This window comes from Chaetura pelagica, unplaced genomic scaffold (assembly GCF_000747805.2).
Source record: "Chaetura pelagica isolate M959 unplaced genomic scaffold, ChaPel_1.0 scaffold40, whole genome shotgun sequence".
Taxonomy (NCBI): domain Eukaryota; kingdom Metazoa; phylum Chordata; class Aves; order Apodiformes; family Apodidae; genus Chaetura; species Chaetura pelagica.
In genome coordinates this window covers 1,124,776-1,140,668 of record NW_009952160.1, presented here as the reverse complement: position 1 = coordinate 1,140,668, position 15,893 = coordinate 1,124,776, and the positions used below count along the sequence as shown (strand labels likewise).

General features: G+C 36.6%; 1 protein-coding gene across 1 annotated transcript in view; it reads left to right on the top strand.

Moving 5' to 3' along the window:
* SLC27A6 (solute carrier family 27 (fatty acid transporter), member 6) overlaps positions 1-14,228 on the top strand; it is a 30,594-nt gene extending 16,366 nt beyond the window's left edge. Inside the window, exons 4-10 of the mRNA XM_010007226.1 lie at positions 2,295-2,419; positions 6,222-6,416; positions 8,361-8,451; positions 10,001-10,199; positions 10,808-10,905; positions 11,917-12,077; positions 14,052-14,228. Of these exons, the coding sequence (XP_010005528.1) occupies positions 2,295-2,419; positions 6,222-6,416; positions 8,361-8,451; positions 10,001-10,199; positions 10,808-10,905; positions 11,917-12,077; positions 14,052-14,228 (1,046 nt within the window). The remainder of the gene's footprint in view (positions 1-2,294; positions 2,420-6,221; positions 6,417-8,360; positions 8,452-10,000; positions 10,200-10,807; positions 10,906-11,916; positions 12,078-14,051) is intronic.
* The last annotated feature ends 1,665 nt before the right edge of the window (positions 14,229-15,893 follow it).

The window sequence follows — 15,893 nt, the reverse complement described above, 5'->3', positions numbered from 1 at the left end:
AGCCGGAGGGTCACACGTGGCGCTGCCTCTCCCAGAGGAGCGGCCGCTGCGGGGCCGGATCTTGGAGGGGAGGTCAGAACGCAGCCCCACCGTGCCCACGCGTTGCTGCTGAGGCCTGTGGGCAGTGAGCGAGTTGGCCGGGTCATGAAGGGTTAACACAAACTGAGGGACCAAGGGACCAAGGTTTGGGAGAAGTAGGCTAGGGATATGTCAGGAAAATATTTCAAAAGTACTGTGGTCTTATTAAATGTACACTCTGAGGGAAAGTTGTGGAATCAATGGAGTAGAAGGGTAGGAGTTGAGAGTGTGTGTGTGTGTGTGCATTTACCCTTCTGTAGTGTGAGGCTCCTGGGATGAGGCTTCTTTTCCAGCTGGCAGAGCTCAGGAGCAGGTCCGTAGGGGGGCTGGCTCCCCAGTAACAGGGGCAACCCCCTAGTGACAGGCAAGCAGGGGGACAGGTGCGGCTCCTCCATGAGTCACCATGAGCCCCAATCCCAAGGCAGAGCATCAGGCAGACCAGACAGGCAGCTGCAGATTCCAGACATGTTTGGCTCTGGCTCTGGTGTCAGGCTTGGGCAGGCTTAGGTTGGGCAGCTGAAGCCAGGCAGGCTCTGGCAAGCAGCAGTCCCTTGGGGAGAAGGCTGGCTCCCCACAGAGCGGGTACGGGTGGCTCTCCCTTCACATGTGCTTGCAAACTCAGCTCTGGCTCCCTGATGTTTGCCCCCTGCCAATTATCAAGCCTCTACATGCACAATTTTATGTGCTACCATTGTGTACTCTGCAGGATGGCTAATGTGGAGCATTACCCATATGTGATTTATGCAATTTGTATGGGATAAATACTCTCTGTTCAATGACTTCATTTCCCTCATTCTCCCTTATTCAATTATCTCCTTCTGACATTGCACTTTTGAGTTGCTCACTGCCTAACATGGGAGGGGATTTGGATGGGTCCCTGCTCAACAAGTCAATGTGTGCTGGAGTCCTGTCTGATTCCATATGTGCAACGCCTTATGGCCACCCCATCTGGGCAGCCAAAAATGGTGTTCCACATCTGAGATCTTCACCCAGTGTGCAAAAAACAGTTAATACACAGAGTCAAGATACTCATTTTATTCCAGTTCTGCACAGAACAAAGGGCAAGGCTTACAGTACACAAAGCTAGCACACTTTCCCCACAGTACAGGACGTATTTTATACACCAAAAAATGCAAAATTACCTTGTGTCTAAGTATACTGATATAATTAATCTAGAGGGTTGGTTAACTAGTTCTTTGCTTCCACTTAAAGTGATAGTGCTTCTACTTTTCCCTATACTTGGTTATGGTAGGTAGCTTTTTTGAGTAGGAGGTCCTTTGATAATAAGGGAGGGTATTTTAATGTTAATGAGGTAAGTTTACAGGCAGTTTAATTATTCATTGTTTTCTATTATCTGTTTCACTTAGTACTCAGGGCTAAGGGCATTAATGGTTAACATTTTCCATTCAACTCTACCAAGATAAGCTCAGTAAAGACCCCCCCTCAATCTTTTATGCTGACCTGTCTTTTTCGACATCACCACTCCATCCTCTTCCCTGTTCCGGTGTTTGATCCCTTCCATGAGAGAGGGTCCTCATGAACCCCTCTGACATGAGTCCGTCTCGTGAGGTGTAGTCTATCAAGAACAAACTGCCCACTAACAGAGTCATGGAGTGGGGTCCTACAGGGCTGCAGGTTCGCCTCTGTTCCACTGTGGTCCTTCATGGGCTGCAGGGGAGAGTCTGCTGTGGCATTTCTCTTCCCGCTCCTTCCTCACTGACCTCTGATCTCCATTCAGGTATTACTCTCACCTCCTTTTCTCTCCTGTCACCCCCCGCAGATCTTTTTAGCAGTTTCCTTTTCCCCCTCTTAAATATGTTAATCACAAAGGCCTTGGCTAGAGACAGGTCTGGATTTTGGAGCGAGGGGGAGCTTCTCACAGGAGCCACTCCTGTGGCCCATCTGCTGCTGCCAGAGCCCCACCACAGAAACCCAACCTGAACACCAATAAAGAGAACCTGTCTTCTTGTTTTTAACATCTTATCTATTGTTTTAATGTCTCAGTGTCTCAGGAGGAGACTGGGCTAATCTCCCTTCTTTGTCTACCAGGTTTGAACATAGGTCTTCTAATAAAACAGCTTGAATACCATATAGTTCTCTGAATGAGACTGCTTCTAGTTCCTTCTATGTTCTATGTGGTACAAATAGTGAACACAGCTAGCTAAGCTGCAATATAGAGAAAATGCTTCATTTCCTTTTCTACTATTTCCATGAAGGTGCAACCTGTGTCTTAAAAAAGAAGTTCTCAGCTAGTCAGTTTTGGAGTGACTGCAAAAAGTACAATGTGACTGTCATCCAGTACATTGGAGAGCTTTGCCGTTACCTTTGCAGCCAGCCAGTGGTAAGTGGATACAAAATTACGGCTGTTCTTCTCTAGGTGATATGTGCATTTATTGTTCTTGATGTGTTTATGCTAAAAGGGAAAGAAAAATGTAGTGAACCTATCTCTGTGCCTTTCTTTTTATGTGATGTTCTTAAAATATTTGATGATCTGTAAATGATTTTTTAAAATGATTTGAATAAAGAAGATATTAAAGTATTAAAAGATTTTGAGATCAAAACCTGATTCATTATCATTTAGTGAAAAAATACTATTCCACAGAATTTTGCAGTTTAAGTTCAGAAAATTGTTCAATGTCTTTTCAGAAATTTCAAAACTGTGTTTGTAAGCACGTAAGCATATCCGAGGTCTCAAGTTTTGTAGGTCTGATTTTAGCACTGTTTTAGCTGTGGCATGTGCTTATTTTGAGACCATCTAAACCATATTTTAAAATTTGGGAGCGGTTTGGTCTAGATTAGAGGTTCAAAGGAGGAATACCTTTTGTTTCAATTAGAAACCTATTCCAGATCAAAAACATAGTTTTGTGAAAGTTACGTTCCTCTCTGAAACGTTGTTAGCCCTAACTTTAAAGTAGTTCTTTTCCCTTGTCAGTCAGTGGTATCATGGTCTTTCTATATAGTATCAAATGCAAAGTATGATGTGAAGTATGATACCATGTACAAAGTATAGCTGACTCAGGTTAATATAATTAACTCTTGATCTGCCTGTTCTCTGATGTATGTTTGCTTCTATGTATTGACAATAGGGAGAGCCCATGAATCAGTTGAAGCAATGCAGTCTAACAGAAAATTTGTGTGTGCATATATACATGCACGTTTGTCTCTTCCGTTCTTTGTGGAGCACATTATTTGTGAAAGTATCTCTTGCGCTATTTTTCATATCTCTTAGCAGAGGCAGTATATTTTACTAATTCAGTGCCATCAGCAAGGGATAATTGCAGTTGAATTACTGACATGTTAATTTTGGTTTAGCATTGAAACTGTAAGGAATATAACCCATTTTAAAAAGGTTTAAGTTGAACTGACAGGAATACTTGAAAGATGGTGGACAATTTTCTAGGAGGGGTAGGGGCGAAAGTTAAAAGCTTTCCTGACAAAGTTCAAAGTAGCACTGAAACATTTTCTCTTAACAAAATAAATAAATTTCTCTTATTTGTTGAGCTGTCACTGTTTGACTCAGGTCTGACAACAATGCTCTTGATCCCTTCCCTCTCCCACCCAGATAGGGAAGGAGAGAGAGAAAAAGAGAGAGACGTGGCTGGATTGAAAACTAAACTACACAGACTTAATTAAACACTAATGATATAAGAAAATATATACAATTATATACAAATGTGTTCAGGAAAAGTGTAAAAGCCTCTTGCCTCCCCCCACTCCCAGCAACTCCCACAGCATCTCCTGAGCTAGAACAGTCCTGGGAAATCCCAGAGCTGCTGCTGGAGAAAGCAGAGAGTGATGAGGGTCAGGAGAGCCTGAGCCTGGGGGTCGGTGTGATGGATGGACAGAGTCCTCCCCAGACGCCGGCCATGGACGGAAGAGAAGGGAAGAAGAAGCAGGAAGGAAGTTGTCTTCTGTGATCTCTGACCTTCCTCTGATCTTATGTAGATTTCTGGAATGGCCAGTTTTGCTGTCTGTCTAACTCAGCCTCCTACGGGGGGGGGTCACAGATCTCCTGGTAGTGTCTGAGCTGCAGAGTAAAGGTGCAACCTTGAAGACCCAGCAGTTACAGAAACATTCCACTGTTACTAGTCTTAGTTGGAAAACTCTGCTACTAGTTAAAAGAAAGCTTACTGAAGGAAAAAAAAAAAATCAGTAAAAGGAAAATTGACTTTATCCTGGCTCAAACCAGGACATGAGCTTATAATAATTTTGAATATGTAGTATAACAGAACTTATTTCAGATGTACAGAAATCTAAGCTGTTGCATTATGAATCTGCAACTGAAGTTGAAAAAACAAACCACTCCAAACATTACAGTTTTTAGACACTTTGTTCGAGGTCATGTCCACAGTCAGTTTCATTGTACTGTGTAGTACAGCAGTTGTTAATTATGATTTAGCATGAAGTCAGTGAAGTATGGGCTTTTGTGCTTAGAAACAACTTTTGCTGCTAAACCAAGGCAGTAGACGAGAAGGTAAAAGGAAAGAGTTGGGTTGTTGTAAAACCAGAATGGCTAGTGACTGAGACAGGCTGGTGAGCAATGTAGCTTTGAGATAAGATAGGATAGTGCTTCAGATTATAACCTGTCAAGAGTTGTCTGCGTCTAGCAAAATGGGTTAGTTCCTTGCCAAATCATTCCAGCAAGAAGACTTAATTTTCAGAGGAAAGACTCTGAACTTCAATAAAGGATTTTTTGTCTTTCTATCTGTAACTTATTTTGAAGAGGGGAAAAGAAAAACACTTGGTTGATCTTTGTGATTTCGAGGAACTTAAAATTTCACTGTGCTTGCACGTTTTGCTACAGAAGTGAGAATTTACAGTCCTCATGAAAAACTGGATTTGGGCAAGACATAAGCCTCTGAGGAACACTTACATCTGTGTACTCAGTAGGAGTTTTACTGTTTTTAACATGGAAAATATTTTATTAAAAATTCCTGTTTCAATCAGCTGACCAGATCTTTTAGAAGAAATAATTTGATGTGCTTTTATGCTAGATTATAGGTAGTGAATGGATTTTCATTATAAAGATGTATCTAATTCATACTAGATTAGAGTTGGGAGGGGAAAAGGAAACTAGAATAGAATATAGGAAGTATCTGCTTTCTTTAGTGTATATGTGGATATATGTACATGAATATTTAAAGAGTGTGAATATGCATGAGTGTGCATAAGTATGTAGAGAGGTGTTTGTGCATGTGTATAATAGAAATAAGTGTATATAGACAGTGTTGCAGTACCAGAGTTCTATGCAGGTCTAAAGGTATGTGATAACAAACTCAATCTGTATTTATTTTATGCTGTCTCATTTCTTGGGCATTCTGTATTGCCACTCACAATGATTAAAATGCAGTCATATTTAAAAATAGGTAATTTTTTTAAAAAATCACCCAAAATAACAACTTAGATCTTTTGCCTTCAACTTAAATCTAATTGTATTTTAAATATCATCCATGCAATTGAAAGGTTTGGGAATGTGTTAATAAAATCAACAAGTCTCACTGAACTGGATGTACACATACTATTATGTTTCTTGTAGTAAAATGTGGGAGTTGAAAACAGTAAAGACTCCAGACCACCAAGAAACAACGTATTCCAAGGAACATTGAACAAAACCTTAGAAGTCTTAATATTGAAAGAAATACAAAAGATTACTCATTTGCACTGTGTGGGAAGGAACAAGTATTACAAGCATGTGAAATGTGACTTTTTCTTATAATCAGTCTGTAGTCACAAGAAAGCAACTATTAATATCTGCTAACTTTAATCCCTTGAGAGAAATATTTCCTGCTTTTCTCTATTCCCAGTTTTCTAATTACTCTGAGTGGAAACAAACTTAGGTGACACAAGTTTTAAAATATGGAAACATTTATATAAGTTAATGTATCCAATATCCAGGAAATAACTTGTGTGTTCAACAAGACATTAGATTTTTTTTTTATTGCAGTTTGCTACATTGTAATAGTAGAAAATCTATTCCATCTTTCTTTCACTTTTGTTTTCTTTTTGTCTTTGTTGTTGATACTTAATGTATTTAAGGAAGGTACATTTACCACAAAATGTATGAAACAATCAAATGCAATTATCAGTATATTTAAAATTATATTTTATATTTTAAATGATGTATTATTATTTTTTTTTAACAGAAGGAAGGAGAAAACGATCACAAAGTCCGACTGGCAGTTGGAAATGGAGTAAGAAATGATGTATGGAGAGAATTCTTAGATAGATTTGGTGCCATTAAAATCTGTGAGTTTTATGGTGCTACTGAAGGAAACATTTGTTTCATGAACCACACAGGAAAAATTGGATCTGTTGGAAGAACCAATTTCTTTTATAAGGTGACTGTTTAGTTAAATTGTACTTGGTAAAAAGGAGTGCTAAAGGCATATTTGTTACTTAGTATGAATATGGAAAGACTACAAGTATTTTACGATCCAGAAAAGGCCATTAATTCCATTTAGCTTGATCTGAAACCAATTCTATTCTGTCTTTTTCAATACTCTTTTTCCCTAGAAAAAATTCTTTAGTAAGTTTTCAGTTATTTCTGTAGTTTCAGTCATAAGAAAAGTAGCTAAAGCACATTGTTTGTGAGCAGGCTCACCATGTGCCTAAGACCATTCTCCAAGGGTCCTGAGGTGTGTCGGCTCCCAGCCCTTCCTGTGATGTACATATATTTAGTATTCTATGACTGCCAAGTTCAATGAGAAGAATGAAAGTTGTCACTGCAAACAAGATGCAGTGCAAAGACAAACTACCTAGCCTTGGTAATATGGAGATGGTCTATAGAGCCAGGTCAGTGTGTTGATTATGACCTGTTTTATGTGGAAATAGAACTGCTCCAAATCTCTGTCAAATCAAGGAAGTTTCAGAGACTACTCCAAAGCTCCATCAGGAGTTTTTTCATATATTATGTGTTTGGGTCCAGAAAATTTATGGTTTTGTGACATACACAGTCTCTCTTAAAGGATTTGTGTTGGTGGAACAATATGGCAAATTAATAATAGTTACATATCTCAAATAAAGTGTTCTGCAATCTGGTAACAACTAGGGCTCTGCTTCTGCCGGCTTTGGTGCACTTTCTCTGGATGGCTGTTCCTTTGGTCTGTTTCATGACACTTGTTAGCAGGAGCAGTTAACTCCCTTGTCTGCTGAAGCAGACTCATGTTGAGCAAGGGCAGTTTCAGAGAAGTCTGTAAGAGGATAAAGAGAGAAGGAATGTTAAAAATAGCCTGAAAAGTTCTTCCCTAACTTTTTTATTTGTTGCTTTTTTAAAATTTCCTGAAGTATGTATTTAAACAAATATTTTTGGGATCTTTTACATGTTTTTGATTACTCTGTAATTGGTGTATTGTGACAAGCTAGCTATGTATTAATTAAATGGATAAGTTCATTTTTACTTCAGGTTTTTGGGGGTTTTTTGCCATTCCCTTCAGCTTATTCGGATCTATGTTCTCTGTCATCTTTATATAAGAGGAAGGTTAGCTGGGAAACAAAACTAGGAGGTCAGTTAGGTCAGCAGTGTGTACTCAATAGAAGTTTTACTGGTTTTAACATGGAAAATATTTTATTAAAAATTCCTGTTTCAATCAGCTGACCAGATCTTTTAGAGGAAATAATTTGATTTGCTTTTATGCTAGATTAAAGGTACTGAATGGAGTACCTTTAGGTACCTTTTCAGGGTCCACAGTATTTTAGAAAAATGCATAAGTAAGCCTTATGGAACATGCACAGCTACATAATCTTTTCAAATTATATGTGAGTACATAACCTTCTGTTGGTGCTCATATTAAGACTTTCTGCCATACACAAGCCTGAGAAAGCCTGAGGGAAGAACTGAGGCTAGATAAGCAAGAGTAAAGCCCAACAGGAAGCAGGTTTGCCATTGTAAGGAGATTTAGTCCTTTGTTTTGCTATTGCTTTAGTTGCCAGAAAATCCCAAGAATAATGTTCCTTTCATCATGTCAGTTAAATTCCAGATATGCTGCTATTGCACTGACTCATGCAGGCTCTTCCACTCATACGTGGATCCCGTAGCTTATTTGTAAGAAAACTAACAAAATTATGGTTCTATTTTTGAAAGTTACATGATTATAAAAATGCTTTGATGTTGCCTACCCCAGGAAGTGGAATAAGTTTACATACAAAGTATTTACTGTTTTAAATGAAACCACAGTCTACTTCAAGACGAGCAAGACTGGAATAAAGGTTTCCTTGCTTTTATTTGCTGCCACCAAATTTTGCTGTATAGATGAATAACTGATTCTCCTCTTTGCTTCTTTTAGCTTTTTTTCCCATTTGATTTAATCAAGTATGATTTTCAAAAAGATGAACCAATTAGAAATAAGCACGGTTGGTGTGAAAAGGTTGAGAAAGGTAAGTATGTATTTCAATAGGATATAATGGTGTTTCGACTGGAATATAGATACTCCTCAGAATTTTTAAAAGGAGTTTTGCTATTGTATTACTGTACTATGCCAACATCAACTATTACTCTTTGCTCTGACAAAAGCAATATGATTTTTGATCCAAGACAGAACTTTATTAAACACACCAGTGCTTACACCAGAAACACTTAGGAGATCCTTAGATATATTAACAGAAAAGCAATGTTCAGAAGTGATGATATGATATGCTCTCTGAATATGTAGATTACACCTGTGTTTTTTAATGGAGGTTAACATAGTGAGATGGTTGTCTAAGAGATCTAAAAGAAAGACTGCTGGATTAGAGCAAATGCTTTTTGGTGAGAGACCAAGTATTCCAGACTAAGTGGATAGACTTAACAATCATTTTGGTTGTGGGAGTTTCTGTGTATTTTTGGTTGGTTGGTTTTGTGTTGTTTTGGGTATCTGGTATCTCTCTATTATACCTGTTATCAAAGTGTTTATCAGATACTGAAGCATTTCTCTTGTTGCAAAGGGAACACCTGTTCTAATTATTTTCCAGTTATTCCAGTCAGTCTAATAAAAAAAGCATTATCTCTCTCTATAGACACTGTCTTACTTATGCCGTATATCTTCAGAGCACCATGTGACATCATCAGTGAACTAAATCCATAAACACTAAAAACTAAAACCTTAAACATTACTAGTTTAAAAAAACAGAACAGCTCTTTTATAAGGAGGCAGTCTTAATTAAAAATGTGTATGTTTCCATATTTATAATTGTTGTCTCTGCTACAAAGTAATATAACAATCCTTTTGGAAGCACATTCTGAACAATAAAACTTAGGAGTTCATACAAATATTCCACTTGCAGCAAACTAAACCCCTGATACTCTACATGCATAGCAGGATAATCCTTTGCCCATCTCTCCATATTTTTCTAGAAATAAATTATATTAAAACTTACTATATTTCACTCCTAAAAGAAAGCAATAAGGCTATAAAATATTAATGAAAATCCTTAGGAAGTGTTCTGAGAACTTTGGAAAAAAAGCTAAATTGGGGGTTAAAGTGTGGATTCAAAGCATGCTCTTTATTAACACTATTTTTTTTTCAGTAGAAAGCTGATGAATGTAAGACTTAAATTGGAAATTCAGTAAGGTGTGGGGAGGGGGACATGATAGTGACTTGAAGCATGCATTTTGAGAGGACAGTAAACCTAGTAGTGAACTTACAATTGTTGACAGTTCTGGGAGAAAACAGTTGATTCTGCAGGAAGAAATTAAAAAAAACAACCTGGGAGTCTGAGTGGACAGTATTGTACTGTCTTTATTGTCAATTTGCACGTAGAGGTGACCACAGGAATGGTAAAGCAGTAGAGTAGGTAAGTTTTTATTACTGGATCTTATATACTGAACCCTGCCAAACTTGGTTCCTAGTGTTCTAAAATTTTATGTACCAAATTAATATTAATGTGTAAAGTATAGGAAATTTGAAATTATAACTTACGCTGAAATTCTTTCAACTTCTCTGTACAGGTGAGGCAGGTCTTCTCATTTCCAAAGTCAATGCAAAGAACCCCTTCTTTGGTTATGCTGGCAATAAGAGACACACAGAAAAGAAATTACTCTGTGATGTATTTAAGAAGGGAGATATTTATTTTAATACTGGCGATCTGATGGTTCAAGACCACGAGAATTTTCTTTATTTTTGGGACAGGATTGGAGATACCTTCAGGTAAAATAATTCTTTGTTTTCACATTTCTTAATTAAAAAGCGTAGTGATGCAAAATAGAGAAATACTGTTCTACTTGTTTTCAACCAAAGTGTTCAGTTTGTTACTACTGTGATGGAGTTTATAATCATCTTGAAGTGGATGACAGAGGCTTAACTTTGTAAAAAGTGTTCCTGTGGAGTTGGATAGCTGATTTCCAGAATGTTTTGTAGGAATTACAGCTTCTTGAACAGTCCTTCAAATAAGCATAGTAACTACTGATGGTTTTGCTGTGAGCAAGGAAGTTGGATACTAAAATGGAGAAAAATGTACCACAAATAAAGACTAGTCAAATTTTATATGTTCAGATACACACTGAAATTTTGAAAACCATTATATCAGATTATAATAAGCTTTAATTGTGCTCTATAGTGATAGCTAATATCCAGTATCCCTAAAACTGAAGGTGTTGGATTCTGGTGATCAGATCAATATATCAACATCAGAAGTGGGAACAAACTTCAAGTGTCTCTATTCTGAAATTAATAGAGTTCCTACTAAAGTCAATGTTTGTAAAGAGGACATGTCCATATGTTTTCATGGGATTGAGCTGCATTTTCTCTTATTTTAGATGGAAAGGGGAGAATGTTGCAACCACTGAAGTTTCTGATGTCATTGTAATGTTGGACTTCATACAAGAGGCAAATGTGTATGGTGTATCTGTGCCAGGTAAATGAAGCTTTAGTTTCATATTTTTTCTTCCCCTGGGTTAGTTGTTACCTTCATCACTCTTACTTCATGTTTTAGACCTATATGTCACTCTGACTGTGTAATGCTTAATATCTAGATAAAATGTAGACATAGATAACGAGAAAAAAATCACATTGTGAATAAGCCAACAAATGGTGCATTTTTCTGTGTACGTAGTGGTGTGTATTTTTTAAAAGTTATTTTTTGTTAATCTGTGATAGATACATAATCTAAATTTAAGTCTAAAGACTTATTAAAATGATATCTGTGGAAAAGCCACGTATCCCTGTGTCAAAGTAAAGTATTAAAGTGTATAGGTAAGAATTAAAGTGTATAAACACGTTATTCTGTCTTCTTTCACTTTTCACTTAGCCTCATAAACCTCATAAACAGATATATTACAAAACTAAGGACAAGGTGGAAAGAAAACTAAGGTAAAAATAAATATTAAGGAAGTTCATTAATTTTTTAATGTAACCAGCAACCTGGTCTAGTAAGAGATGGCCCTGCCCATGGCAGGGGGCTTGGAACTAGATGATCTTTGAGGTCCCTTCCAACCCAAACCATCCTGTGATCTGCCTGATCATGGGAAATAGTGAACGAAGTCCTGGTTTTGCTTTACTATTGCATGCAGATTTTGCTTTCCCTATTAAACTGCCATTTTGAGGGAAGATCCTAACAAGAGATTAAGGCTAAACTGAAGAGATTATATAGTTGGCTAATTCTGGAAGGTGGCTCAGCACTCTTATTTTTTGAGAAGAATGGTACTGATGTTTATTTACATGTATTGATTAATAGTGAGCATGGGACTCCATTTATTCTTATCTGCCAAAATAATTTACTGCATTGCTCCTTAATTTATCACTTGAGTGATCACCAGATATATGTAGTACCTTTTAAAATATGAATGTAAACTTCCAGTTTTATGGAAACTCAGAAGATATTATATAACCATTGGTTTATTTATGCACTATAGTTTTATTTTGTAAGGTTCACCACTAAAATGTCAACATAATTCTATTTTCAAAATTCTCATCTCACTTCCTTTCCCCCAGATCATGAAGGAAAAGCAGTTTTTTTTTAAACAAATGTATAAGCACGTAGTGACCTATCTACCAAGTTATGCATGTCCTCTTTTTTTAAGAGTCCAGGTAAGCTGCATTATTGCACAGGACGTATAAACTTGTACATCATTTGAACACAGAGATAACAAAGTGAATTACTCCAACTTCTTGTTCATATACCACTTGACTGGTTTTATAACTGGTCTTGTTTGCTGTCTTCATTAATGGAGTCCTGGGAGAGGAATTATACAAGAATCAAAATTTGCAGATAAAGTTAAAACAGGAGGAATTGTACTCATGTGTAAGGATAGAGATCATACAATATCATTTATGGAGATTAGAATCATTAACATGGGAAAACAGAAAGATTCAGATTAGTAAAATGTGAACAACTGCATCTGGAGAAAATAATTCTAAAATCCAATTAATGGAGTGAAAATGAGAAAAGAGTAGAGTTAAAGCAGGACACACTGTGCACAATAAGTGAATTGCTATTTGCTGTGTAAAATAATGTCAAAGGTTAAAGCATTTGTAAAGGTACTATGCAAACTGAAAAGGTAAAATTTAATTGTAAGTTATTATCAAAATTGTTGAAGTCATCCCTATTTGTATACTAGAACTTTGCTGTACTGTCCAATTTGGGAAAAAAAGAATTCCTCCCCCAAAAGTTAAAATGTAAATGTAATAAAATGAACTACATACAGCTAGAAAACATGCAACACTGATTATCACACTAAGTGAACTTTTATGAGTATCTTGATTTCTGGTGTTTTGAAAACATTATAACAAAAGCAAACAGAAAAATGTTTTTGAATATGTTTATGAAGGAAATCTCCTAAGTTTGAGGAAAAGATTAAAAAACAAAACCAGCAAACATTGTTTTACAGAGAAGATAAGTTATGTAAGTTGGTTCCCTGGACCCATCAGAGATTGAATACTTTCATGGAATGAAGGGGGAGAAATGAAAATGCTATGAAGGACCTTCAAATTTAAATATATTACTTTGTATTTGTCTCGTAAGTCCAGGAAGGTACCTTTTGCAGCAGCATTGTGATATGAGTGAGCAAGACTATACTTGAGAATGTTAGGGTAGTCAGTTTATTAAATGATGAGAACCTAGTCTAGATGTATTGCTATACAGATGTACAAAAAAGCCTTTATGCTGGGCACAAGGAATCTGTATTTGGGGTGTAGCCTAGATATCAAGTCTGGAACTTTGATTAGTATTATTAAATGTATTTTGATTAGTATTATTAAATGTCTGCCTTAAAGATGAATTGCTATTGGCACTGCTGTCATTTACCAGGAAAGAAGGTATTGGTTGGAACTTCAAGGAAGAAAAATTAAGCAATTGAACTTGATTTGACATGTAATAATACTTCATAAGTTGTCAGCATGTTTCTTAGATCAACAAAAGCAGGTAGATATAGCCTGGAGGTAGATCTGGAGCACATACAGTAGCTGAGTTGTTGGAGAAATTTTCATTTTTTGAGATTTTTTGCATATACTTAGAAAAATGAAAAGACAGAAGATAACAGTCAGACATCATAAAGTGGGGCTTTTTCCAAGGGACTTGGTGATACTGAAAAGAAGCTTGAAAATATTATAACATGTGTGATAAAGGTGTCTTTATTTGGACATGGCTGAGTATGAACTAACTTGCATGTGATCCTTTCAACCCTTTATTTAAGGTGACAAAATTTATATAGATAATTTCCTGAGTTGTATCAGTAAGAAGTTATTGATAATTACTGTTTTTACTCTCAGATTCTGTCAATTTATAATGTGCACAAATGAAGAAGCTATATTGTCTCAGTAGGCTGGGGCTACACCATAAGAGGTACTATGATAAGACACTGCACAGTGATGCAAAAAGGGGTTTTAACTTTTTTTGAACATGCCTCCAGATGTTGGTCCATAGCAGCATGAAAGTTCTAGTTTTTCCAGTGTGATGAGAATAAATAAACCTTATATCAAGTAAAATTTTCAAAAGCAATCATGAATATGAGCAAAATAAAATAAGTTCTTATATTGAATAATGGATCTTTCTCTATTCTATAGAATAAAATGGAAATGACTGGAACATTCAAACAACAAAAATTTCAACTGGTGGAAGAAGGTTTTAATCCATCTACAATTACTGATCCTCTTTATTTTTTAGATAATTCTAAGAAAGCATATGTCTTGTTAACCAAAGAAGTGCATGAGATGATCTTATACGGGAAACTGAAACTTTAATTAACCTAATAACAGTCAGTTAATGGACAGTATGTATGAACTACTGTATGAGAAAACAGTAACATTAAATGCCAGTATTTATATATAGTAATACCGAATAGCATTTTATATTCTTGATATTTATGTTCAGATATGTTTTGTATCTTTTCTTACTTGATCATTATGATTCACTAATAATTTTTTACTTCTTGAGTCTAATTTCTTTGTAAATTACCTGTAAAATGTGACTGGAATCTGTTTCATCTTAGTTTTGGAATACAAATGCTGAGTCTGACTTTTTCTTAGTACTAAATGATCATAGATGATACCTGGTATGAAAGATAGTAAAAAACCCTCAACATATAAAGATACTGTGACAGAAGTTGTTGTTTCTAGACAGAACAAATGCCAGTAACATCTTTTGTTTTAATGTAGATTACATTTCATGTATACTTCTGAATATTTATTTTAAGAAAGAAAGGCTTCACAGTGATTACAAGAAAACCAGACAACTTTTCTGATGGAACATAATATGAAAGCGAGTGAAGCAGAAGAAAGCCATTCAAACAAACCCAAAACTGAAAGTTTTATACTAAGACCACTGCTGAGATTTTTTTGGTCATAATCCATTCATTTATTAAACTGGCTGTTTGCAGTGTCAGATTCTGAAGACTAGAGCAAAATCCTGTAAAGTGTTTAGCAGCAGAGCAACAACAGGTGGAGAAAATGTTCACAATTAATAGGAAAAATTACATACATATAATGAAAAGAATTGTTACAGCACAGTCATGCATATTGACTAAAAAAATAGCTTCCTTACTCCTATTAATAACAGCCAAAGATTTTGTGAGTATAAAACAAAGAAGAGATTTTTTAAATTCTAAATGATATGTTCTAATACATTGCTTTTTAAAAGTTTTAAATAAAAATACAACATTTATTAAACCAAATTCCATACTGTGTGAAGTCTATTTTGTAGCCTGTTTTCTTACAGTACCTGCATAGTGTCTTCTTCAAGTGGATCATGATGCTACCTTTGATTAGTCAGAAGCAGTCTAGCTCTTCTTAAGCAGTGCCACTTTTCCTATATGTTTTTTTCTTGTAGTTTGCAAAATGGTTATTGTGACAGAAAGCTAGGGCTGGGGGGCTCAAGGGTGCTGACACTTGTTCAGAGAGCTCATAGAATCAAAGAATCATTTGGGTTCAAAGGGACCTTAAAGATCATCTTGTTCCAACTCCCCTGCTATGGGCAGGAACGCCTCCCAGGTTGCTCAAATCCTCATCCAATCTTGCCTTGATGCTCCCCCCTGGGATGGGACACCCACACGTTCTATGGGCAACCTGTCCCAGTGTCTTACCACCCTCACAGTAAATAATTTCCTTCTTAATATCTAATGTAAATCTACCCTCTTCCAGTTGGAAACCGTTCCCTCTTGTCAGAGTGCTACATGCCCTTGTAAAAAGCCCTCCCCAGCATTCTTGTAGGCCCCCTTCAGGTACTGAAAAGCCACTGTGAGGTCTCCCTGGAGTCTTTTCCAGGCTGAACAACTCCAGCTTTCTCGGACTGTCTTCATAGGAGAGATGCTCCAACCCTCTGATTGTCTTTGTAGCCTTCCTCTGGACTCACTCCAAAGGCTCAATGCCCATTCTGTCCTGGGGGCTCCAGACTGGCAACAGTACTCCAGA